The following is a 24,982-nucleotide window of genomic DNA, read 5'->3' as shown; positions in this document are numbered from 1 at the left end:
GCCAGGGACTCCTCATTGGATGGGGAGCCATGACAGATGTGAGCTCTCCATCCAGGTGCAGTAATGATGCTGCTAGTGTTTCTTGGTTGCCCTGGCTGGCCTCTGACACACAGCAGTTTGCAAATGGACTTGTGAGAAGACCACTGGATGGCTCTTCTGACTTGGATAAGTCTTACAGAGTTATGTTGGCTGCATCTCTGATGGGATGCCAGCAAGAAGCAGACGAAGGAACGGCTCCAACGGGCAAGAGTTTAGAGGAAAACTTTCGTGGGGTGGGCAGGGCTCTGGGAGCTAAGAAGGGACAATGAGGTCCCTAGAGACCAGCCCCGTGGGAAGCTGTATGTGCCGAGGCTGGAGGGACAAGAGGAAGGACCAGAATCAGGACCCGGCAAGAGCTACTGCTTTGTGTAGAGGCGGCTTCACAGAACTTGCCATCTCAGGTAGAAAATTACAGCCAGGGCCCAGCCACAGCCCAGCAGGGGGAAGCCAGATGGTAGATCCAGGGCTCCTGTCTCCTTCCAGCCTCTGATCTCCTATCTGTGCCTCCCATTGATCAAACCCAACCAGAGCCAGAGGGTGAGGGTGATGCGTACACAGGACTGGGCAAAGAAGAGAGAGTAGGTGTTTAAGGACCGACAGGAATCCTCAGCACAGAGTCCTGAAGTCAAAGCCAGTCTGCAGGGCCCCCTCAGGGGTGCTTAACCTTCTAGAAAATGCCTCATTTAAGAAACCTTATTATTGATCCCTAGATTACTACTTTCCTAGATATTCCAACTTGGATACATGTTTGGTAAATTATTTGGCTTGTGCAGGATTAAGTCTTTAAGCCCTTCTGTGTCACACAAACCTGGGTTTCATCACAGCTGTGTCATTTACTGACTGAGTCACCTTTAGCAAGTCCCTTAAATTCTTCACACCTCCACGTCTCCCCTTGTAAAAAGGTTCTAAATAGTGAAAGGGTTCAATGGAATCAGAAAGTGCCTATATTTATATACAGGAGTCTAACAAATAACTCCAGTATCTGCTAGCATCTTTGGTTGAGCCCTCATGATTGGAAACTTTCTTTATATGTATTAAGCACTTACTGTATACCTACCAGCTTCAGCCATGGTCAGCGCTCAATAAATGGTTGCTGAATTTGGGTTCTGAATGGTTTGTGCGGTGCTCAATCAGGTGCTGTGAGCTTTGGACTCCCCACATCCAGGGGATGTGGGTGATAGAGGTTGGGGCCTGGCATAGGACCCAGACAGAACTTCTGATCGAAGGCCCAAAGAGGGAAGTGTCAAAAGGATTGTGTCAGATAACTGAAAACTGGACAGTGGACACTCACAAATGTTCCTCAGAAAGAAAGAGATTGTGTGGAATTAGAACCTGGGTTATATGTGGAGAGGGAAATGGGCCAATGAGAAGGGAGGTCCAGAAAGTCTATCGTGGAGTAGTATACATACCATGCATATTCTGTGTGAATGTCATATGCACAGCCCAGAGGACATCTCATATGACTGCCTGGCCTGCTGCTCCTCTCCCTTTGGTAGAAGCCCTCCCCCACCCTGGTGCCAGGTCCCTGTCCTAGGGCAGGAGTTTGCAGAGCCTCAGGTGAGCCCAGGCCACTCTGTTAGCTGAAGACCTGGGCTCGGGCTGCACCCCAGCTCTGTGTCCTGCTCATCATGCTTGAGTTCTTATCCCAAGTTCAAGCAGCAGCCCAGTTCCTCTGAGCGAGACTGCTGAGGGACCCAGCTTCACTGGGCAGCTCACAACTACAAGAGACTGGCCGATAGAGGCCGAGTGAGCTTTCTTTGCCACTGAAAAACCATTAAGTCAAGTCTGGGGAGTGCCCTGACTCTGCTTGTGTCCCAGCAGGTGTCTGAAGCAGGACAAAAGAAGACTTTCTTAACAGCAGAATACTTGAATGAACCCTTCCGAATCCAAAGGGCGATGAGTGTGGTCAGTATCATGACCTCCGTCCTCGAGGGTAAGTGCTACTCATTGGAAGGTCACTGTCATGAGTCCCCACGTGACAGCAGGGGGGATGCCCCAACCCTGTGTCAAAGGGCACCCGTCTCTGTGTCCTGGGATCCTAAACACGCCTCCTTTTTCTGCCTTTGGCCTATTACCCTTAATCAATGTGGGGTTTTTGGAATGTGGATAATTTTTCAAATAGCAACTGTGAAATACAAACAGCTTGCTTTTTCATTTATTCCCCAGAACTCTCAGGCTTCCTCCTTCATTCTTTTCTCGTGTATTCACTCATCAGCAACAGTTTGTTGAGCACCCGCTCTGTGGATGGCATTGTTCCAGGTGCTGAGGATTCAGTGGTCAGCAAGCTGGAAGCCCACCCTCATGGAATCTACATCCTGGGGCTGGGGTATACAGATGATAAGCACAAATAGGTATTCAGGTAGTGATAAGAAGTAAAAGAAAAATTAAGGAAGGAAGGAGGTGGAGAATAAGGAGTTAAAGAAGGGGATAGTTTTTTTTTAATATATTTTTTATTGATTTCAGAGAGGAAGAGAGAGGGAGCGATAGAAACATCAATGATGAGAGCGAATCATTAATAGGCTGCCTCCTGCACATCCCCTACTGGGGATCGAACCCACAACCCAGGCATGTGCCCCTGAGCAGAATCGAACCCAGGACTTTTCAGTCTGTAGGCCAACGGGCCACTGAGCCAAACGGGCTAGGGCAGAAGGGGCTATCTTAGATGGGGTGGTTGTGGAAGACTATTCTCCCTAAATAGACCAGAAATCTGAATAAAGTAAGGGAATCAGCCTTGTGAGAACCTGGGGGAGAAGGTTCCAGACAGATGAACAGCAAAGGCAATGCATTGTGCAGGAATGAACAAAATGTGTGTCCTAAGAACAAAAGCAGTTTTGGTTGGATGAGAAGCCATAGAGGGTGGTAGAGAACAGAGACCCTAGAGCCCAGCTGTCTGAGTTTGCATCCCGGCTCTGCCACTTGCGGTAAGCTGTGCAGTCTTGGGGCTCCAGGAACTGTTCTGTGCCACAGTTTTCTCACCTGTAAAAGAGTGGAAGTATACAGCAGGTTATAAATTCCACAGGTCAGAGATATGTCTGTTCGGCTCACAGCTGGATCTCCAGTACCTAGAACAGAAGTGCTGGCACATGGTAGATGCTCAACAAATAGTTGTTGAATGAATAGCAAATGAGTTTGATGCACAAAAGGTGATATTGGAGGGGGGCGGTAATACTAATTTATAATGACCTAGACCAGTGGTCGGCAAACCACGGCTCGCGAGCCACATGCGGCTCTTTGGCCCCTTGAGTGTGTCTCTTCCACAAAATACCGGCTCTTCCACAAAATACCGACTTCTACGCATGGGCCACGAAGTTTCAATCGCACTGTACGTGCGCACCCGCACGTGGTATTTTGTGGAAGAGCCACACTCAAGGGGCCAGAGAGCCACATGTGGCTCACGAGCTGTGGTTTGCCAACCACAGATCTAGACTGATGAACAGGGATTGTCATATATTCTGAGGTGGGACAGACTTACCCTCAAGGAAGATACTATGAGAGGTAGTGATAAGAAGTAAAGGAGGTGAGGAAAGGCAGGAGAAATAATGACATTTTTCTGGGTAAAGGTGACCTCAGGTTAGGTCAGAGGTGTTTGAGCATAGGGCAGATGAGCTGTGATCTTCTCTGGTTGAACATTATGTCCTCTATACCCATGGAGTCCGTGAAGGAAGCTTGATGCTGTCAGAATTATGGTTGGATTTACAAGGTCCACCACTTTGGGAGTGATTGTGCCTGAGAAAGTTTGGCCCAAGCCAATAAGAACTTGGCAGTTCCCTGAAGCTGGGGCAGGTGAACCACCTACGCTTGGCATACAAGCTAAGATCTGACAGTTGTCCAAACCAGAAGACCAGAAGCAGGAGTACAGCAGTGAGCACAACTCTACCCTCATGCTAAATCAGGGAGAAGGACATGGAGCAAGTTACTTCTGGGGTGCTGAGTGTCTAAAGGAGAAGTGCAGGGTGCTCAGCGAGATGTGGTAAGTTTAGCCAGGGGTTAGGGATGTATTCCAGACAGAAACAACAGCAAAATCCCGAAGCAAAAGACAGCATTATATTTGAAGAATTGAAAAAGCTTGCTGGAGCTGGAGCATAGAGAGCCAGGAAGAGAGGGCCTTAAAATAAGGCTAGAGAGATGGACTGGGGCCAGACCCACAGGACTTCTTAGACCATATTAAGGATTTTGGACTTCATCCTAAGAGCAGTGAGGTGCCACTAAAGGATTGGCAGCAGAGGCGCTACATTTGCATTTTATAAAGGTTACTCTGGATGCATGGAGAGAAGGGAATTAAGAGGGGAATGGCATTGGCAGGGGACCAGTTAGGAGGAAACCAGAGAAATATGGCAGTGCCTGGACTCTGGGGTGATGGCAGAGGCGAGGATGGAAATGGAAGGATCTGAGAACTATCTAAGGAGCATAAGATTCAAGATTTGGTGGTTCACGTGGTTCTGGCATAAGCACCTAAAGGGATGCTGGTGCAATGACATAAAGGGAACACTTTAGGAGGACAGGGAGATTCACTGGGGAAAGATGAGCAAGGATGATCATGAGTTGAGTCTGTGACATATTGGGTTTCAGGAGCCCCTGAGACATCCAGGTGGAGATGCCCAGGAGGAAGTTGGTTTTATGATAAGTAGGTCTAGAGCTTAGACGCTGAGAGTGACCTAGTGATACGCCATTGAAAGCAGTTGAGTACAGACGGTAATTTTGAAATGGTGCAAGTGGATGGATGATGTTGAGGGAATCAAGCAAGATGAGAAGGTCTGGGACAAAGTTCTAAGAAGCCACAACCTTTAATGATTGAACAGAAGAAACGCAGTCAGTAGAGGAGGCTAGGCAGGAATGCCTAGGCATAAGAGAAGACCCAGGGAATACAACACAGAGCCAAAGGTCTAAATTACTTCAAGAAGAACAGAAAGGTCAGAAGAGGCAATGCTATAGAAACATGTAAGATCAAGCCTCAAAAAAGACCAGGGCTTTCGGTCATGTGATGTGTTTGGTGATTGAGCAAGAGAGGATTGGTGGGGTAGGGGTGGGGAGCAGGCAGAAGCCACATTGGAGGGAGAAATGAAGAATAAATGAGAGATAAGGATTTGGAGATATTATATATAAACAACTTTTTCAAGAAGTTTTTCTGTGAAGAGAAGGAGATAGTAAAAATGACACTATAGTGTAAGTAGAGTTGAAGGAAGATTTTATTTTGGTTTTCTTATGTGGCTTTTTTAAAAAGGACATTTACATGCTAATCGAGATGATCTGTGAGAATGGGAGAGATTGAACATAAAGGAAAGAGAGGGAATGTTCCATAAATTCTTGAAGTGGCTAGCAGGAGAGAACGCACAGGTGGAGACATTAGCTGTTAATAAGAGGGGGGACATCTCTTTAATAATAACAAGAGGAAAGTTCTTTCTGGAATAGTTTTTTTGCAGAAGACTCTTTGGGGGGAAAAACCCTGATCATTTACAAGCTAGCAAGTGCATAATTCTTTTAGCTTCTGTATCTCCCCAGTCTGTCAAGAGCAGCAAAGTTGAGGCTGTTTACAAGGCCGAGTCTCTTCCTGTCCTGCCTCATAGACAGGCTGCTTCCTGCCACAATGGTGTCTCTGCAAGATTCCTCACTCAGCACTGCTTCCTGTGCTTCTTTTTAGTGCCAGAGAGAGGAGTGGAGATGGGGAGATGGAGGCTGGAGGAGAGAGGAGAGAGGAGGAAGTGAGAAATAGTAGTCTGGAAGGCTGAAGGTGTGGACTGAAATAGAGAAATGTGGCAGAATTTTTGGACAGTGACCAGCTGGGACTCATGAATCACTAATGGGACCAGCCAACGTGGTCATGTACTTTTTAAAAATATATATTTTATTGATTTTTTTACACAGAGGAAGAAAGAGGAATAGAGAGTTAGAAACATCGATGAGAGAGAAACATTGATCAGCTGCCTCCTGCACACCCCCTACTGGTGATGTGCCTGCAACCAAGGTACATGCCCTTGACCGGAATCGAACCTGGGACCCTTCAGTCCACAGGCCGACGCTCTATCTACTGAGCCAAACTGGTTAGGGCAGTCATGTACTTTTTGCATCCAGGTTCAGCTGGTCAGGTGCGGGCGGAATAGCCTTTGCATTGGGTGTATTCAGAGTTGGGGTTCTGCCAGATAAGTCCAATGAAGGGGGAGAGGGGCAAGGGAATTGCAGGTGTCTGCAAAGGACTCAATAGAGGGAAGGACATGAACTCTAACTTAGGAAAGTTGAGAAGTAAAGACATGACATAGGTGATGAGCAGTTAAAAAGTGTAGGGTGCATGGTTTGGAGGACTAGATGGGGAGAGGCTGGATCACGGTTGCTGGATTGAAGGAACTTCAAAAACTAGGAAACACTAATCGGAGAAAGGGAGGCTGAAGTGGAGATTGAAGGTAGTGGTTATTCATAATGACAAGGTCTAGGGCAGTGATGGCGAACTTTTTGAGCTCGGCGTGTCAGCATTTTGAAAAACCCTAACTTAACTCTGGTGCCGTGTCACCTATAGAAATTTTTTTGATATTTGCAACCATAGTAAAACAAAGATTTATATTTTTGATATTTAGTTTATATATTTAAATGCCATTTAACAAAGAAAAATCAACCAAAAAAATGAGTTTGCGTGTCACCTCTGACACGCGTGTCATAGGTTCGCCATCACTGGTCTAGGGGATGGGGGTCTAAAGTGACTCCTGGCAGACAGCTGTCATTGACTACACCTGTGATGCAGAACTGGAGGAATCTGAACAGAGGTGCCCGCCCTGCCTGACCAGCTTGGCTCGGAAGTATCTGATCTGGGAGTGCTGCCCCACGTGGCTGAAGATCAAGACGCTTCTGTTTAGGATTGTGACGGACCCCTTTGCGGAGCTCACCATCACCTTGTGCATCGTGGTGAACACCGTCTTCATGTCCATGGAGCACCACAACATGAGCCACACCTTCGAAACCATGTTCCAGATAGGCAACATTGTGAGTGCCTGGCAGCCATGCCACCGTGGCCGGGGAGCTCTGGATGGGGTGGCCGCATGCCCTCATTGATTGGAGTGTTGGTCTAGCTAGCTAGCTGGAGGCAGAGGAGCAGTGCAGGAGATGTGTGGACACTGAGTTCAGGAAGTCAAGTCCAGAGGACCAGGCTGAGCTGGTGGGAATTGCTTGGGGATGAAGAGCACAGGGAAGTGGACCAGGAAAGCCCTGACCACTTGAATCCTCCCGGTTTCAGATGCCTCTACCTTGAAATAAGTGTAAAGGCCACTTTCCTGTGTAAAGATATGGACATTCCCGTTTCCTTCCAGAAAAGGAGAAATGGGAAGAGAAGAGAGCTTATTTTTAAGAAGTCCGCGTAGACCATAGAGGGCTTTATGGGAGAGACTTCTGGGTCCACACACCCATTTTACAGTTGGAGAGGTTGAGGTGAGAGAGAGAGAGAGAGAGAGAGAGAGAGAGAGAGAGAGAGAGAGGCCTCCACCACTGTGACAGAGCAGAGCGCCTGTTTTTATGAAATGAAAGAAAGGCAGGCATTCGGGGCGCCTACAGGTGCTTTATAAGTATTAGCTCAGAGTCACGACCTTCTGAGATTATCATCACCCTCACAGCCCAGAAGGGAGCACTGAGACTCAGAGAGGTTATGAATCCCGCCCCAGGTGACACAGCTGGGAAAGGGGAGTGAGGCTTGTCCAGGTTTCTCTAGGGCATCCCCCCGCACCCCACACTGACTTGCCTACAGAGCGCACCCCACAGATGCCCTTTGAACAACACAGTTGCAGTCTGTGCCGTTACCCAAGTCCCTGACACTCTCGACCCAGTCCTTCTCTGTAAAAGCAGTGCAACCCTCTGTTGCCCAGGCTGGTGACAGGCATCGATGAGATCCACTGACAGCAAAGCCCCGGCCCCTGGTCTCTGCTTTCTTCTTCCCTGTCTCCCTCCCCTGCCGGTTGTTGTGTGGCCTGGGGCTGGTCCTGGCCTCTTTCGAGGTCAGAATTCTGTCCTAAGACACTCAGAGTGGGAAAGAACTTGAGACAGTATATTATTTTTCTTCTTGCCAACAGCTATTATTTATTAGCGAATGACTGTCAGCCAGGACCTGTGTTGAGGCCTGCACTGGCATTTTCTCACGTTGATGTTCACTGTACACACGAGGAGCTTGGGGTACGGAGAGGACGCGTGACTTGCCCCAGCTTACACAAGCTCGGAAATGGCCGAGCTGGGATTTTTATCTGGGTCTGCGTCGCCCCATCATCCACGCCTTAAACTGCTGAACCAGATTGACTGCTCGTTTACATAATTATGTCATAACGATTATCCTCATGATTACCCACTTATTCCCCCTCTTCACCCTGCAGATGGATGCACTCAAGCGTGGGTTCCAATGCGTATGCCCTGAGCTCTGGTCCAGAGAGTTCTCTCTGCTGCCACATCCAGTGTTCCCAGCCCCAATCCTCCAGGAGCCTGCAGATAATATAGACGCTGAACACAAACAAGGGAAAGGGGTTTGCTAGTTTACAAAACAAAAAAAACAAAGACACCTCGCTGCTGCCCTATTCGTCTTTGCCCGCTGCCCCCAGGGACCCTGGCTGAGATGGCTCCTCCTTTCCCTCCGCAGGTCTTCACCGTGTTTTTTACGGTTGAGATGCTCTTCAAAATCATTGCCTTTGACCCCTACTATTACTTCCAGAAGAGGTGGAACATTTTCGACTGCATCATTGTCACCGTGAGCCTGATAGAGGTGGTCACGTCCAAGAAGGGCGGCATGGCGGTGCTGCGGTCCTTCCGCCTGGTAAGGGCCCCTCCTGGCGACTCGGGAAACTCCCCACATCCGGGGAGGCTCACCCCTGGGAACAGACCCTGTCCCTTGCTCCCTCTCCCTTCCTGTCCCTGTGGGAAGCAGGCAGGACATGACTCCTGGAAGCTGGAGAGGAGACTTGGTGCTTTTCACTTATTCAAAGTGGGGGCGTGCCTTCTCCTCTCCGGGCCTGGGTCCCCTCATCTGCAGCAGGCAGGGACTTCCCAGCACCCTCCTGTTCTCTTGTCAAATAACAGTGACGAGGATACTCATAGCAGCTATTGCTTCTTGGGCACTGATGATATGGGCACAGTGCTAATCCTTTCACATAACATTCCTCATTTCAGATTTGCAGAGAGTTGCTTTTTTATTTTATTTATTTTTAATTTTTTATTGATTTCAGAAAGGAAGGAAGAGGGAGAGAGAGAAACATCAATGATGAGAATCATTGATTGGCTGCCTCCTGCAACTTGGGCATGTGCCCTTGACCGGAATCAAACCCGGGACCCTTCAATACGCAGGCCCATGCTCTATGCACTGAGCCCAACTGGCTAAGGCAAGAGTTGCTTCTGATATCCTCATGGATAGCTGAGGTCAACTGAGATGCAGAGTAATTAAATAACCACCCAAAGTCTCCCAGCTGCCGAGGGGTGAGGCGGCGAGGGGTGAGCAGCAGACCTGCATTTCAAAGCCAGGTTGCTTGACCCCGGAGTCCCAGCTCTTCCCACCTCACAGAGGTCATCCTCTGACTCCCTAGTGCCCCAATCACAGCCCCCATGTGTCGCCTCGAAAACTGCCACCTACTAGCCTCATGGCCTGACTCTTCTCCAAACTCAGCTCCAGTGCACCCTCTACAGGAGCAGTTCTTCTATTCAAGTAGCTGGTGCCCCGTGGCCCACAGCCACCCACTCTTGTAAGAGCCACAACTGTCAGGTTTGTCAGATTGCCAGGAAAGGCAGGGGTCACTGGGGTCTCCCAGTTTCCAAGGCCATCAGGAGGAAGCGGGGTGCCTCACTGACCCCTGTTCTCAGTATTCTCGCAGGGCCCACCGGCCGCCTAGTGTCCGGCTCCGGAGAGATGACAGAAGGAAGGGGACAGAGCTCAGAAGTGTCACTAAGTCCATTTCCAGGCCAGAAAGTCTGCTTAGGGCCCCATCAGGGAACCCAGCCAAACAGCACTGAGCTCCTGGACTTGGGGTCCCTGCATTGGGGTGGCAAATGCAAATGCCCATAGGAACCAGGCAGGCAGTGAAATAAATTGGCCAATGAAGAGCTTTTGGCAGCGGGCACTTGTCCCATAAAACAGGCAGGGGCCACTCCGTCCGATCTAGGCCGACCGGCACAGAGCCCGGCTCCAGGGAGGACACGGAAATCGGGGGACTCGCCCATTGTTGTCAGAGTTTCTAATTTTTTATGAGAAAACAGAAATCCAGATTTTATGTGAAAATGTTTCATATTGGCTAGTAATTCAAAATTTTTAAAAAATTGTTGACAGTGTTACAGATGCCCCTCCTCTCCTCTTCCCCTCCTCTGCCCCCTTCCACCCAAACGCTCCACAGGCCAAATGAAGCATGTCCTGGACACACGTGTGCCCTGGACCGCAGGTGACGACATCTGCCTGAGACGTGGTGCCTTCGGCAGCCTGCGGAGGAGAAAGGCAGAGCGGGCCTCAGGGCCCTTTAGCCATCACCTGGGAATATGAGGGGATCCGAATTAAATCACAGTTTTCACCAAAAGGCAGATTTTTCTAAGTATCTAGAAAATGATGATAAGAGGCAGGCGCCTAAGCTCTAAATGAAATATCTCTTTAAATTTTCTTTTCTGGTTTTTATGTTTTTACTAGCATTTTGCTATTTAATATCCTTGTATCCAGAAATCTCTCATGAATCCTAACAATTTATCTATATAATCTTTTAAATGTATTAACACAATCATATCATGCAAATAATGAGTTTTGTCTCTTCTTTTCTAAGCCTTATACCATTGGGGTTTTTTATGAAACATTTTTAATGTTGACACAATGGCACGTGTCCCCCTTTCCCCGGCCCTTTGCCCACCCACCCCACCAGCCCCTTCCTTCACCAAACTATTGTCCGTGTCCATGGACTTTGCAGCTATGTTCTTGTGGAGTCCCTTCTCCTTCTTTATCCAGCCACCCCCAGCCCCCTCCCCCTCGGGCATAAGCCGGTCTGTCCCGTGTATCCATGCTTCTGGCTCCATTTTGTTCGTCAGTTTATTTTGTTCATTAGATTCTACATTATCGTGCTGATTAGGACATCCGGCACACTGTTGGAACGGAATGTTCACAGCAGACATCCTTGCTCTTCTCCTGCTCTCAGAGAGAATGCTTTCAATATTTCACCAAGCCTGATATTTGTGACAATTTTTAAAGATTAAAAAAATCATTTTAGGAAAGTTTTTTTGTTAGAAATATTTGTTATGGACCTGGTCAGGTGGCTCAGTTGGTTGGGCATCGTCCTGTGCACCAAAAGGTTGTGGGTTCCATCCCCAGTCAGGGTGCATGTGGGAGGCAACCAATCAATGTTTCTCTCTCATCTCTCTCTCTCTCTCTCTCTCTCTCTCTCTCTCTCTCTCTCTCTCCCTCTCTCTCCCTCCTTCCCTCCCTCCTTCTCTTTCTTTCGTTCTTTCTTTCTTCCTCTCTCCCCCTTCCCTCTCTCTCTAAAAAAAGTCAATAAAGACATATCCTAAGTTGAGGAATAAAAAGTATACATACTACATATATTTTTATTATAAATAGATGTTTAATTTTATCAAACAGTTGTTCTGCATGCACTAAAATAATCACAAGACTTTCTCCTTTAATCTATTCGAGAAGTAAGTTATATTAATTGATTTTCTAACGTGAAATCAACTTTGCATTCCTGGGATAAACCCAACCTGATCATGATATAATCTTGATACATTGGAAGGTTCAGCCTGCTAAGAGTTTGCTTAAAATGTTTGCATTCGTATTGATGAGTAATATTTGTCCTCTACTTTCCTTTGCTTGCATTGTCCTTGGCCAGGCTTTAGTATGCTAATTGCCAGGTTATGCTTATCTTCATGAAAAATATTCCTCTTCTTCGACACCCAAACTTTGGGTAAGATTGGAATTATTTGCTCCTGGTGGGTTTCGTAAAATTCTCTAATGAAGGCATTTGGAGGTCAATATTTTTCATTAATGATTTACTTTTCTTAATGGCTGTGGAACTAGTCAGGTTTTCTATTTCTCAAAGTAGTTTTGGTAAGTTGTATTTTTCTAAAATTTTCCTTCTTATTTAAATTTTAAGTGTATTGACATAAAGTTGTGCGTGCTATGCTGTTATCTTTTTTTTCTTTTTTCTTTTTTTACCACAGTTTACTAGTAGGTATGTGCCGTGACCAGGAATTAAACCCACAGCCTTCTTGGTGTATGGCACGACACTCTAACCAGCTGAGCCACCCAGCCAGCTGCCATGCTGTTATCTCTGAAGGGCCTACAACATCTGTACTTCTGTTACCTTTTTCTTTCTTTTAAAAATAATGATTTGTGGCTTTCTCTCATCTTTTTTCTTTATTTTATTTTTTTAGTCTTACAAAAAAAAATCGTCAATTTAATCAATCCTTTCAAAGAACCAACTGTTAGCTTGTGGATCCTCTGTACTTCATTGATGTTTTCTGTGTCAATTAACCCAGCATCTTATCTTAATTACATTCTCCGTTCTGCATATTTCATCCTTTCCTAACTTCTTAAGATGGAATTGTCAACCAATTTTTCCCCACTATATTCATTTAAGACTTCAATTTCCTTCTAAGAACCTCCTTGATGTGTAGAATTCCCTTATTATTTGGTTCTAAATATTTTCTCATTTTTAATTTGATTTATTCTTTGACTCGGGTTAATTAGAAGCATGGTTCTCAATTTCAAGACATTTGTGGTATTTCCAGTTATCTTTATGCCATTGCGTCCTGGCTTCATTGTGTTATAGTCCGAGAACATGTATTGTATGATGTTAGTGCTTTGAAATATATTGATAATTTCCTTTTGGCTCAATATGTTGAAAATGTTCCTTATGTTCTTGAAAAGAATGTGCCTTCTGCTGTTGCAGGGAGCAATACACTGCATAATCCGCTCAGTACAGGAAGTTCATGGCATGGTCCAAATATTCTATATCCCTGCTTGGTCTAGTAACTATGAGAGAACGGTCTATAAAAATATTTCCCACTATGATTATGGTGAGGTCTCTTTCTCCTTCTGGTGTTATCCTGAGGTTGTGTCATTAAATGTATACAAATTTGAAGCTGTTATATCTTCCCAGTAAAGTGAAATTTACCACTCAGAATTGACCTTCTTTGTCCCTAAAATGCTTTTTGCCTTAAAAATCTCCTTCCTTAATGTTAATTCAAGAATGGCTTTATTTTTTGTTTTGTTTTGTGTGTTTTTTGTGGGGTTTTCTTTTTTTGGTTTAGAATTTGCCTCATATATCTTTATGCATTCTTTCTCTTCTAATCCTTGTGTATCATGAAGGTTTTTATATGTCTCTTGTAAATAGCATAGTCAGATTTTAAATTCTTATCCAGTTCTGACAATCCAATCTTTGTCTTTGAACCAAAGCAAGTAGTCCACTCATTCTGTGAGCACCCCTAGATCTGGATATGTGTCTATCCTTACATTTGGGGTTTTCCATTTGCTTTGGTGCTCAAGTACACTTGTGTTCTCTCTCTCTCTGCCCCCACCCTTCTCGATTTCTTTTGGATTGTTTGTTTTTCTTTATTCCTTTTCCCTTTTATTGGTTTTGAAACAGAAGTCTCTGTTTTTATTCTTTGAGTGGTTTACCTTAGTAATTCCAGCATGAGCAGTTAGCTTAAACAAAGTGAAAGTTAGCTAAAATCTTTACTTTCCTCCAAGACAAATTTTCATTTGTTACCCCTTGCCAACTTAAAATTCTGTTAAGTAGTTTAGTTTTATTTTGTTTCTTTAAATCTGTGACTTCGCCCAGCTGGCGTGGCTCAGTGGTTGAGCGTCGACCTATGAACCTGGAGGTCACATTTCAATTCCCCGTCGGGGCACATGCAAGGGGTTGCTGGCTCCATCCCCAGTGTGGGGTGGGCAGGAAGGAGCCGATCAATGATTCTCTCTCATCATTGATGTTTCTATCTCTCTCTCCCTCTCCCTTCCTCTCTGAAATCAATAAAAATATATTTTTAATAAAAAAATTTTTTAAAATCTATGACTTAATCAACAGTAAATAATTCCCGTGTTGTACAAACAGTCCCCGAACTCAGTGTCTCCACCCAATAATGGGTATTTTTCTCTCCTGTCATAGTATGATGCAAGCCAGGCCTGTACAGCCTTCAGAGCTTGCCTACAGCTTGCGGGAAATGGGAGGCCGAGGCTCATTTTACCTTTTAAACAGACAAAGGCTTTGCAGTCAGGGGCCATGGTTTCCTTTGCAATTCACTTCCTTTAAAACTTAGACGGCCAGCCTCAGGCCGCTCTGCGTGCAACATGCCCGCATGCTTTCTTTGACGGAGTTCTCAGCGCGGCTTTATTTCTTTGCTTTCTGGTCCCCATGCCTTTCTCTCTCAACTCAGTGGTGGCCACACCATTAGTAAAATCTTTGCTAAGAGTGGCTTCGTTTCGTTAAAAAAACCTAACTGGTCTTCAACACTGAAAGAACCCCATGGCTTATCGATTGGGATATGAAGCAGTGTACTTTCCCCCGACACAGAAAATTTTAGATTAGTTATGGGATTAACTAGAGAGGTTAATTAGATATGAAGGAATACTCAGCAACTATTAAAAGCAATAGTTTATAAATTTTCCGTGATAATATGAAGCAATTCTTTTGTTGTAATGCTAAGCTGGGCAAAGGCTACAGAGAGCAACTGGATGGGGGTGGAGGTGGAGGTGAAGGTCAAGGGGAACATGGACACAGGTAGGGATGTTTTCCTGCACCACTCATTCTAGTGTCAGCAGGAGCCAGCCAGGTGGTTTGGGGAAGTGGGGGCGCATGCATTACAGCCCAGCATCAAATGCTCTGTAAGTGAGTGTTGACTGACTGGCTAACAGTAGTGGTCCCCAAGCCCAGACATCTCTAGAACAGCAAATGGAGGGACCCTGTTTTCCTGTCCTTTATAAAGACAACAAAAGGATTAATAGAGGATGACTCCATTTATACCCTATAATGAGAATTATACACAACTTGCTCGCAGTTTAATATAAGCTTAATTATGGACAACAAACTGCTATCTTAGGGGGTCCTAATACAGTTGACCCTTGGACAACATGGGTTTGAACTGTGTGGGTCCACTTACACGAGGTCCCCCCCCCAATAAATACTGTAAATGTATTTTCTCTTATGACTTTCTTAATGCCATTTTCTTTTCTGTAGCTGACTGTATTGTAAGAACACAGTATATAATACATACAACATAAAATATGTGTTCATTGACTGTTTAGGTTGTGAGTAAGGCTTCTGGTCAACAGTAGGCTATTAATAATTAAGTTTTGGAGGAGTCAAAAACTATACATGGATTTTTGACTGCATGGGAGGCCTGCACCCCTAACCCCCATGTTGTTCGAGGGTCAACTGTATTAGAATCCAGCTAATTAATATCTAAACTCTCCATCCCAACCCCACCCCAGCTAATTAAGGAACCAGGTGGGATTAAGACAAGAGCCAATGGGAACCATTAGCCAGGTGGGATTAAGACAAGAGCCAATGGGAACCATTAGCCAGGTGGGATTAAGACAAGAGCCAATGGGAACCATTAGCCAGGTGGGATTAAGACAAGAGCCAATGGGAACCATTAGCCAGGTGGGATTAAGACAAGAGCCAATGGGAACCACTAGCCAGGTGGGATTAAGACAAGAGCCAATGCCTGGCCTTTTTGCCCAGGTGCCAGTGAGCTTGCCCCGGTGTCCCTCACTGTCCCAAGTCAGGCCCCTCAGACTCTGTGGTGTGGTGGGTGGCTGTCACCCTGTGGCAGGGCCCTACTCCAACCTCTGCTTTTGCTCTTGTCCAGAGTTTACCGTGAGAATGGAAACATCAGTCGTGTTGCTGAGGAAAGTTTGCATTCTCCCAATACCCTCCACTAAAGGGCTCTGTCTAGTGACAAACACTCAGTTTTGATTAGGGATTGTCAGCCGCCTCTATGTCCAGTCCACAGAATTGGTGTTTCAAGCTCTGCTTCCAGTATGAGGAGAATGACGTCCTGATTAGGTCTAAGGTACGGTGCTTCCTGTGTAAGAGGGTTAACCCTCCTCCCCTGGGATGCACCCACTGCTGTGTGGGCGATAAAACTTGCTGTCCTGCTCTGTCATCCTAGCACCCGATCCAGAGCCTGGCTCTTGGTAGGTTCTCCATAAATACCCCATGACAGCTGAGCCCAGATATTTCTTTCTAACAAATTAGAGAACCACACAAATGTATTTTTAAGTGTGTATACATCTTTATGCATGGTGCTTTTGCTCTCTTGTGGAATTTAGCACATTTGGGTGTACAATGAAGACTTTGGGGGGTCTTTGCCTTGTCTTTTAAAAAAATATTTTTTATTGATTTCCGAGAGGAAGGGAGAGGAAAAGAGAGATAGAAACATCAATGATGAGAGAGAATCATTGATCAGCTGATTCCTGCATGCCCCACAGTGGAAATCGAGCCTGCAACCTGGGCATGTGCCCTAATTGGGAATCGAACCATGACCTCCTGGTTCATAGGTTGACGTTCAATCACTGAGCCATGCCAGCCAGGCTCTTTGACTTGTCTTTGTTAACTAAATCATTCGTTCCATGAGGGCAGGAGCCTCTCTCCACACACCTCTCAGGCTGGCACAGTGCCATGTATACAAGTGGTTGGCATTCAATAAGGTGGGCAGTTTGGTTGATCTATTCAATGGACACATGGGTCATTTATTGCTGGGTCTGTGATATTATAGATACTTGCTATTTCAGTATCTATGATATCACAGATACACACATCCATGGCCCCAAGATAAGAAATGCCCTAAGAAATAGCCAATACCTCTCAAATGCAATGGGCCATTCCCTACGTGCAGGAGGCCAGCCTCTCTTCAAGTCAAAACTGGACCGTTCTCACTTATTTGTGAGTTCCATCAGCCTGTACTCCACCCCCTTAGAATAGGCCCACACCAGGAGGCCAGTGGCTACAGAATAAAGTATGTACGGCAAGACCACCACCCCAGTATAAGCCCCCTGACTTTGCCACAGTCAGTGAAGCACCTTGAATATGCAGGGACCACAGAGGACTGATAATATTGTTGAGTAGCTCATGACATAGGAAGCAAGTTCTGTAAGGGCACCTTCCTGGGAGCGCCCCATCTTAATGGAATGAGCTGCCTTGTGATTTTCCTAGGCCTTTGGTGCCTGGCCAAGACTTGAGATGAAAGGTGTTGAGAACAGCCTCCAGGACCTGACACCGTCTCTGTTTCTCTGCAGCTGCGGGTCCTCAAGCTGGCCAAGTCCTGGCCCACCTTAAACACCCTCATCAAGATCATCGGGAACTCAGTGGGGGCTTTGGGGAACCTCACCATCATCCTGGCCATCATTGTCTTTATCTTCGCTCTGGTGGGCAAGCAGCTCCTCGGGGATTGCTACCGGGACAACCGGCGCAAGATCTCTGCACCCGACGAGGACTGGCCTCGCTGGCACATGTACGACTTCTTCCACTCCTTCCTCATCATCTTCCGGATACTCTGCGGGGAGTGGATCGAGAACATGTGGGCCTGCATGGAGGTCGGCCAGAAGTCCATCTGCCTCATCCTGTTCTTGACGGTGATGGTGCTGGGGAACCTGGTGGTGAGTGCGGAGGCCCCCCCCCCCCCCCGGGGCACTGTCTCTGGGCAACAGTGGAAACTTCCGGGTTATCCTGAAAAGCTTGGACGTTGCACATTTTTTTATGCCCACAGAGTCCCTCCCGGATTGAAGGCCTTCAGACTTTGCAGAGTCATTTATAAGTCACATTGTAAGAGCTGTCCCTTGGGAGGCAGCCTGACTTATGGGAATGAGCACACGTGGCAGCAAAGGAAGGACCTGGCTTAGAATCCCAGCTCCACTGCTGGTAGTGATGGCCGACCCAGCGCCAGAGACAGTATCCCTGAGCTCTCATTTCCTTAAAATCAAGAATACAGTGCTTGCTCGTGGGCATACTGGGAGAATTAAATTACAGGAGATGACATATGCAAATTGCCGCTGCAGTGTCTGGGCTATGGCAGGAACTCAATAAGGGGTAGCTGTTAGTCGTTAAAGGAAAAATTTCCTTCCCTGCTCCTGGGAGTTTCAGAAAATATTTTTCTCCAGGGGAGTAAAGCCGGCTGGTTTCTCCAAGCTACGAAGGGCCTGGTTAGGAGCAGGGAGCAAGCGCAATGGGACAAGATGAATCAGGAAAGCTGCACCATGGGCAGCGTCCAGCCCACCCTGGCAATGACACAGTCTGCTCCCAGGCTTGAGAGGTGCCTCTCTGGAGACGTCCTGACAATCGGCCCCAGCACCCCTTCTCTGCCCCAGCCTGGCTCCTCGCCCTCAGCTTGTCTCCAGCCACGCTGGTTCTGGGCCCCCTTAGTCTCCCAGCACCAACTGGCTGGAGCGGGGAGGTGAACTTCCAGAGGCCCCTTACTTGTTGCCCTGGAAGTCAACCAGCTGAGGTTCTTTTCCCGTAAGAGTTTTACAGACAGAGAACGCTAAACCAAGAAGAGGGATGAAAGAGCAAATCCAGGCTCTTCCGAGTCTTTCCCACCCAGGTTCCTGAGGCAGAGATGCCCTCCGGCCACATTCCCAGTTTGGGGCTGGCTGAAACCCCTTTCTTGTAGGATGAGCTCACCGTCCCTGCAGAGCCCCAGGCCCTGGCCCTCAGGCAGGAGGTTTGCCTCTCTGAGCACTTTTACACCCATCCCTCCGTCTTTTCCTCTTCACAGCCAGTCTGAGAGGTTCAGAATCCCCACTCCCTGCTTACAGATAAGGCGTGAGGTTGGAAGCAATGAGATGCGTCCAGGATTCAGAGTGAGGACTAGGACCCAAGGCTTTGGCAGGTGGTCCCAGGGAGGCCCACACCTGCTCCTCTCTGTTGTCCCTGGACGTCCTTTCGCTCAGCAGGGGCGATCCTCCTCTGTGGTGGAGAACAGGCTTCCAAGCCTTCTGTACACGGGGCGGGTCACTTATGACATCCCCAAGGCTCTCCTCGGTTGCTCTCAGACGGTCCGTTCCCCCAAGAGGGAAAGCATCCCGGGATGCAGGGAGAGGCCCGGGTGCGGCTATCCTGCCATGTCGCTGGGGCCAGGTGGGCCATGGAGGGGCTCAGGTCGTTGGCTGAGCAGTCTTTCCTTCCACTCCTTCCCTTCAGGTGCTCAACCTGTTTATCGCCCTGCTGCTGAACTCCTTCAGCGCCGACAACCTCACGGCCCCAGAGGAGGATGGGGAGATGAACAACCTGCAGGTGGCCCTGGCCCGGGTCCAGGCGTTTGGCCATCGCACCATGAAGACTATTCGCAGCTTCTTCCGCAGGCCCTGCCTGTTCTCGCGGACCAAGGCAGAGCCCCAGCTGGTGGTGAAGATCCCACTCTCCAGGTCCAAAGCCAAGAACCACATCGCCGCCGATGCAGCCCTGGGGAGCCCTGGAGGGCTCCCGGCTCCCAGAGACCCCGGGGACAGCCACGGTGACTTCATCACCAATCCTAACGTATGGGTCTCTGTGCCCATCGCCGAGGGTGAATCTGACCTCGATGACTTGGAGGAAGAGGAGGAGGAGGAGGATGCTGGGAGCTCCCAGCAGGAAGTGATCCCACATGGGCAGGTGAGAGTTCTCCCATTGGACGGCCATGGGAAGCAAGGAGAAGTCTCAGGGAGGGAGCGACAGGGGCAGAAGGGAAATGATGATACAGAGATTTATCAACATCAGGGCTGGCACGGCCTGGAAGAGCTCCAGGCTAGCCAGGCAGAGGCGCCCTTGACATAGGAAGTGCAAGCCATGCCGTGCTTCCTGAAGGAGGTGGCATTTGAGCACCTGGAAGAAAGGGTCAGGATTCCCAGGGCAAGCAGGGAGCAGGGGCCCCCTTGAGCCCCAGGCCACTTGGAGGTGCTTGGGGCCGTCTTTCACACAGCGGCCCGGTTTGCTCCACCATACCCAGGCTCTGTGCGTGAGAGGCTAATGAGATTCCTCTAAGAACAGGATGCTGTCCATGAGCAGGCTCCTCTAACTTTCAGCAGAAGCCTATGGAGTCCTGGTCATTATGGGACTCATTTACCCAACAAGGGATGTTACAGGGAAATGTCACTTGTTCCTTTTGGCACCAAGGAATTTCAGCCTTTGGGTAATATATTTTTAAATACTTGGCACAGTTCCCTACTGTGTACCCACCCTCATTAACCTCTTCCCCATAACTGCGGGCATGCACTTCTGCACAATATGGGAAGGCAGGGATCCCTGTGGGGCCCAGGACATGCAGGGCTGCTGGCCATCCCACTAAATGGCCTGACACAGCTGCGCTTTGAGTCTGTGGCTCTTCCATTGCCTTCTTCCCCGCAGCTGTCACTTCTCTGCGTTCCCGCAGCTGCTATCAGCTGCCATATTTTACATGCCTTTGTCTGGGTAACAGCCAAGGGCAGGGCGTCACCACCCCCACAATAAAGGACATGAACTCTGGGGCATCTATCTCCACTCAAAGGCATTTTTAGTTACTTTGGGGTCCTTGGGTGGCTCCAGCTAGCCACGTTCACTACCACTCGGACCTTTGGACAATTGGCAATGGTCATGGCTAACATCGACTGAGCCAAGCACTTTGTTCGAAGTGTTTTACAAGCATGAACATATTGAAGTCATCAACATAACTGAATGAAGTAGACCTTGCCTTCTCAATTTTGCAGATGGGAAAAATGACGATCAGAGAGGTTAAGTACCTTGCCTAAGGTCACAAGGCTTGTAAGTAATGAAGCCACGAGTTACACAGATCTATCAGGCTATCGAGTCTCCCCGCTCACGTCACACGAGTGGATGGGTGCGTGGATGGGTAGAGTGTAGTTCCATAGACACAAGATCTCTCCTGATTTAGAAGTGGTCAGCGGAGGGTGGGCCCGAGTACCGAGCTGGGATCCTCTCTCACTAGCAGGAGCAGCTGCAGCAAGTCGGGAGCTATGAGGACCACCCGGCACCCAGGAGCCCAGGCTCTGGAACATCCTCTGAGGACCTGGCTCCATACCTGGGCAGGAAGTGGAAAGACCAGGCGGCCGTTCAGGCCCCTGCAGAGGTAGGTAGAGAGCTTCCTGGAGAGGTGGGGTCTTCCAGGCTGCACTCAACCTCCCAACCTCAGGTCACATCTGGAAATTGTTAAAGTCCCTCCCAGCCCCTCGGCCACTCGGCATGACGTTAGGAGGGAGAGTGAGGCTGGGGGGCTGGGAGCCTCCTGGTCTCCACTGTGATGTTGGATGGTAACCTTGGCAGGATTCTTTAGAAACTTAAATGAGATGCTGCTTGTCAAGTGTTTGGCTCTTCCCTGAAATGGAAAAAGTGCCCAGAAAATGACAACCAAAAAGAAAGGAAACCGAAGACAGTGCACAGAGAGAGTTGGGTGAAGCCGGCCAATGAAAGTCAGGGTTGCCCATGGGGGAGACAGCCCCCCCCCCCACCGTGGCTCCCCACCCCCGCGTTCCTTTGTCCACACCTTTTTCTCTCACCAAAAAAACATCCTGGCGCTCTGGAGTGGCTGTCAGTGCTGAACACTCGGCTGACAGCCGTATGCACACTGAGCAGGAGGAGGACTCGGGGGTTAGGAATGTCTTAGAGGAGGTAACGATGGACTTGGTGGTTTCATTACAAATCTCTGAAGAAGACGAGCTATAGGGAAAGAGCTGTCTGTAAAGGGTTAGCGTCTTTCATACACTGGATTAAAAATCAGGAATTTAACTTGACCCCTAGCTGCTAAGGGCAGATGCTGTGACAGGCACTGAACTACGCAAAGATAAGGAAGCTATATCATTCATCCCCGAAGTTATCAAGCCCTTCAGCCTGAGGAATGCCAGCTACTGGCTGTGGGCCCCTGGGCAAGGCTGACCACAGCAGCGGAAGATAAGAGGGTGGGCTGACACGGGACCTGGGAGCCCCGGATGAACACAGCCACTTGGGTCCAGCCGGGCGAGGGTTGCACCTTCTACACGGGAAATCAGATTTCCTCCCGAGCCTGCCAAGGACTCCCTGGCTGCTTTTCTCTGTCCATGTTTTCGGTACACAACTGCTGGGTGTTAGTTTTGTTTTTGTTTTGCCCGTGACCCTGGCCAGGCAGGGAGGGGCCTGACAGTGACAGATGGGAACACACCCCACCATTTGGGTCCATTAGCCAAGCTATCAGGTTTACTAATAGGCCAGCAGCGTCAGCTCCTAATTGAATTCATCTGGAGACATTACGGGGCCGGAGCTGCCAGGAGGGCTGCAGGGCCCCTGCGGCATTGCTCCGTGGTTAAATATTCAAGCCCAGTGAATGCACAGTCGTTATGGGTGTAATTATGGTGTCTCGGGCCATCGCCAGCACTCCATCAGGGTCTGGAGGGGGAAAGCCTCGCATCACTCAGAGAGCATCACTGGTCTGGGCCTCAGCTGGCCAGGCAGCAGGCATGGGAGGGACCCCCCCGCCCCCCACCCCCCGCCCCCCGCGGGTCCAGCCCTGCATCTCCGAGCTCGCAGCAGGTCGGGCCTGCAGTGCAGGTTCCCTGGCAACCTCAGAGAGCTGGACTCACTGCCCTGGGCCTGTGTCCTGCAGGGAGCGAGCGACAGAAGCTCCTCCGAGGGCAGCACGGTGGACTGTCCGGATCCCGAGGAGATCCTTCGGAAGATCCCAGAGCTGGCCGATGACCTGGAAGAACCGGACGACTGCTTCACGGAAGGTAACTGACATGAATTAGGGCCCGAATCCAGTTGAACACTCATCCAGCACCTGTGTGTCCAGGGCCCTGGCCTGGGGTCCACAGGAGACAGGGCCCCCTTGCTGCCTCACTCCCAGGCTCGAGGGACCAGCCTCAGACACTAGTCCTGGGGGCGCGATGTGCGTCTCATGCCACGTTGGACATAGCCCATGGGTGCTGTGCCCTCCCCAGCACCCCTGAAAACCCCTCCGTTATAAACTTACCCTCTTGAGGTTGCCAGGGGAAAAGGAGTCACTACCACAACCGCTCTTGATTCGGGACATAAAGGACAGGGGGGGGGCGGGACGTGCTGTTGCCTTCAGTCTTCCGTGTCACCTCTGAAGACAGAAACTGCACCTTACTCTTCATACACTGTATTAAAAATCGGGAATTTAACTTGACCCCTAGCCACTAAGGGCAGACACTGTGGCACTGATTGCTCTAGACATCTTCAGTTCCCTCAGTGTCTAGAGCAATGAGGCACATTATGTTCTCAGTAGATACTTGTGCAATAAATGAATAAAGCATACCATGAAATTGTGGCCTCAAGAATAAAATTAAAATTTTTCATAAAGAAAACACTTCTAGTTTCCAGTTCCACGTGACCCTGGGCTGGGCTGGACCCAAGCCCCATTCCAGCCACGTGGTGGCCCCTCAGTTCAGCACAGGCTCAGGGCATGGCCCCTCAGACACCACCAGGCCCAGGCCGCATGATTTGTCAGGCCTCTGGGGACAGGCGAGCATGAGCACAGGGACCACAGGGAGCATCTACAAGAAGGAAGAAGGTCATCCCAGCCAGGGTGGCTCAGTGGTTGAGTGTTGACCTAAGAACCAGGAGGTCACAGTTCAATTCCTGGTCAGGGCACATGCCTGGGTTTCGGGCTGAATCCCAATTAGGAGGCGCGCAGGACGCAGCCAATCAATGATTCTCTCTCACCATTGATGTTTCTATCTCTCTCCTTCTCCCTTCCTATCTGAAATCCATAAAAATATATTTTTTAAAAAATAAAAAGAAGGAAGAAGGTTGGGAGGAGATGAGAGTGGGCCAGACCGATGGTGGAGAGGAGCCCCTGAGGGCAGGATAGAGAGACTGCCTGTGAGGGACCCCGCTTCTTGCATATCCCAGGAAAGCTTTTCCAAAGGGGTGGCAGGTGGATGTCCCAGCAGAGCGGTCTCCCTGCAGGGCTGGAGCAAAAATGCTCCCCCTTTCCCAGTGGGCGGTCACTCACCGTCAGGCACCTCTCCCCACAGGCTGCATCCGCCGCTGTCCCTGGTGCAAAGTGAACACGGCCAAGTTCCCATGGGCCGTGGGCTGGCAGGTGCGCAAGACCTGCTTCCGCATCGTGGAGCACAGCTGGTTTGAGAGCTTCATCGTCTTCATGATCCTGCTCAGCAGCGGGTCTCTGGTAAGCAGAAGGCCCTGGAGCTGCATGGGTGGGTTCCCTTAACTCTTGGGCTGCAGGTCCCCAACCTGTGGCTGGAGGGAGAGCTGCAGCCCAGCATGTGGGCTCTTCCCAGCAGCAGGGCATGGTGGGTGCTAGAGGTGCCCACCTGGCCTGCTAAACCCGCCTGTGGGCATTTCAAGCAGCGAGTGTGTGCATCCCACTGTATAGATGGGGAAACTGACCTTCAAAGGGCTTAAGGGACTCGTCCAAGGTTACCCAGCTTGTCAGTTACAAAGCCTAACAGCCCTCATATGATCCCAAGGCCCCTGACACGCCTGCCACCTTCTGACCCCTTCTCTGAAGGCCCAGGACAAAGAGAATGGTCTTTCCTCATCTTATCAAGCCGCTTGTAAATATTGCCATTACGTGTTCAAAGCTCACGGCCACTCATGACAACAGCACTTCTCAGAATGTGGTCACCTGGGGAGCTTGTCTGAAAGCAGTTCCTGATTCCAGAGATCCGGGCTGGAGCCTGAGACTCTGCATTCCCAGCAAGCTGCCTGGCGAGGCCGAATAGCTGTGCCTTGCAGGAAAGGAGAGTCTCAGTTAGGGGACACTTCCTAAGCCCCTTGCCGAATTCCAGGCTTTGTGGGACAAGGAAGGATGCGTCTCTGTCTGGTGGCTCAGTGTGGCTTCACCGTCTCCACTCATCTTCCCAGCGGACCAAAGTAGAGGCCAGCACAGGCGGGCACACTTCGGCCCCAGCTGTCCGCATTGGAAGGGTGAGGAGTCACAGCTCAAGGACCTGGAGGGACCTGCCCGGGGTCCCCGCTAGCTAGTCAAAGGGAGGCCTAGAACCCACTCTCCTGGCTCCTGGCTCCAACCTGGAAACAGT

General features: G+C 49.1%; 1 protein-coding gene across 1 annotated transcript in view; it reads left to right on the top strand.

Annotated features, from left to right (window-relative positions):
• SCN10A (sodium voltage-gated channel alpha subunit 10) overlaps positions 1 to 24,982 on the top strand; it is a gene marked incomplete at both ends in the record, with an annotated part of 79,119 nt that overhangs the window by 33,118 nt on the left and 21,019 nt on the right. Inside the window, 8 exon segments of the mRNA XM_081105580.1 lie at positions 1,861 to 1,972; positions 6,770 to 7,008; positions 8,639 to 8,812; positions 17,255 to 17,614; positions 19,155 to 19,604; positions 20,914 to 21,054; positions 22,561 to 22,684; positions 23,954 to 24,108. Of these exon segments, the coding sequence (XP_080961706.1) occupies positions 1,861 to 1,972; positions 6,770 to 7,008; positions 8,639 to 8,812; positions 17,255 to 17,614; positions 19,155 to 19,604; positions 20,914 to 21,054; positions 22,561 to 22,684; positions 23,954 to 24,108 (1,755 nt within the window).

This window comes from Myotis nattereri (assembly GCF_964212035.1).
Source record: "Myotis nattereri genome assembly, chromosome: 14".
NCBI classification, from domain to species: domain Eukaryota; kingdom Metazoa; phylum Chordata; class Mammalia; order Chiroptera; family Vespertilionidae; genus Myotis; species Myotis nattereri.
The sequence above is the reverse complement of the archived record's forward strand: the minus strand, read 5'-3'. Positions and strand labels throughout refer to the sequence as shown.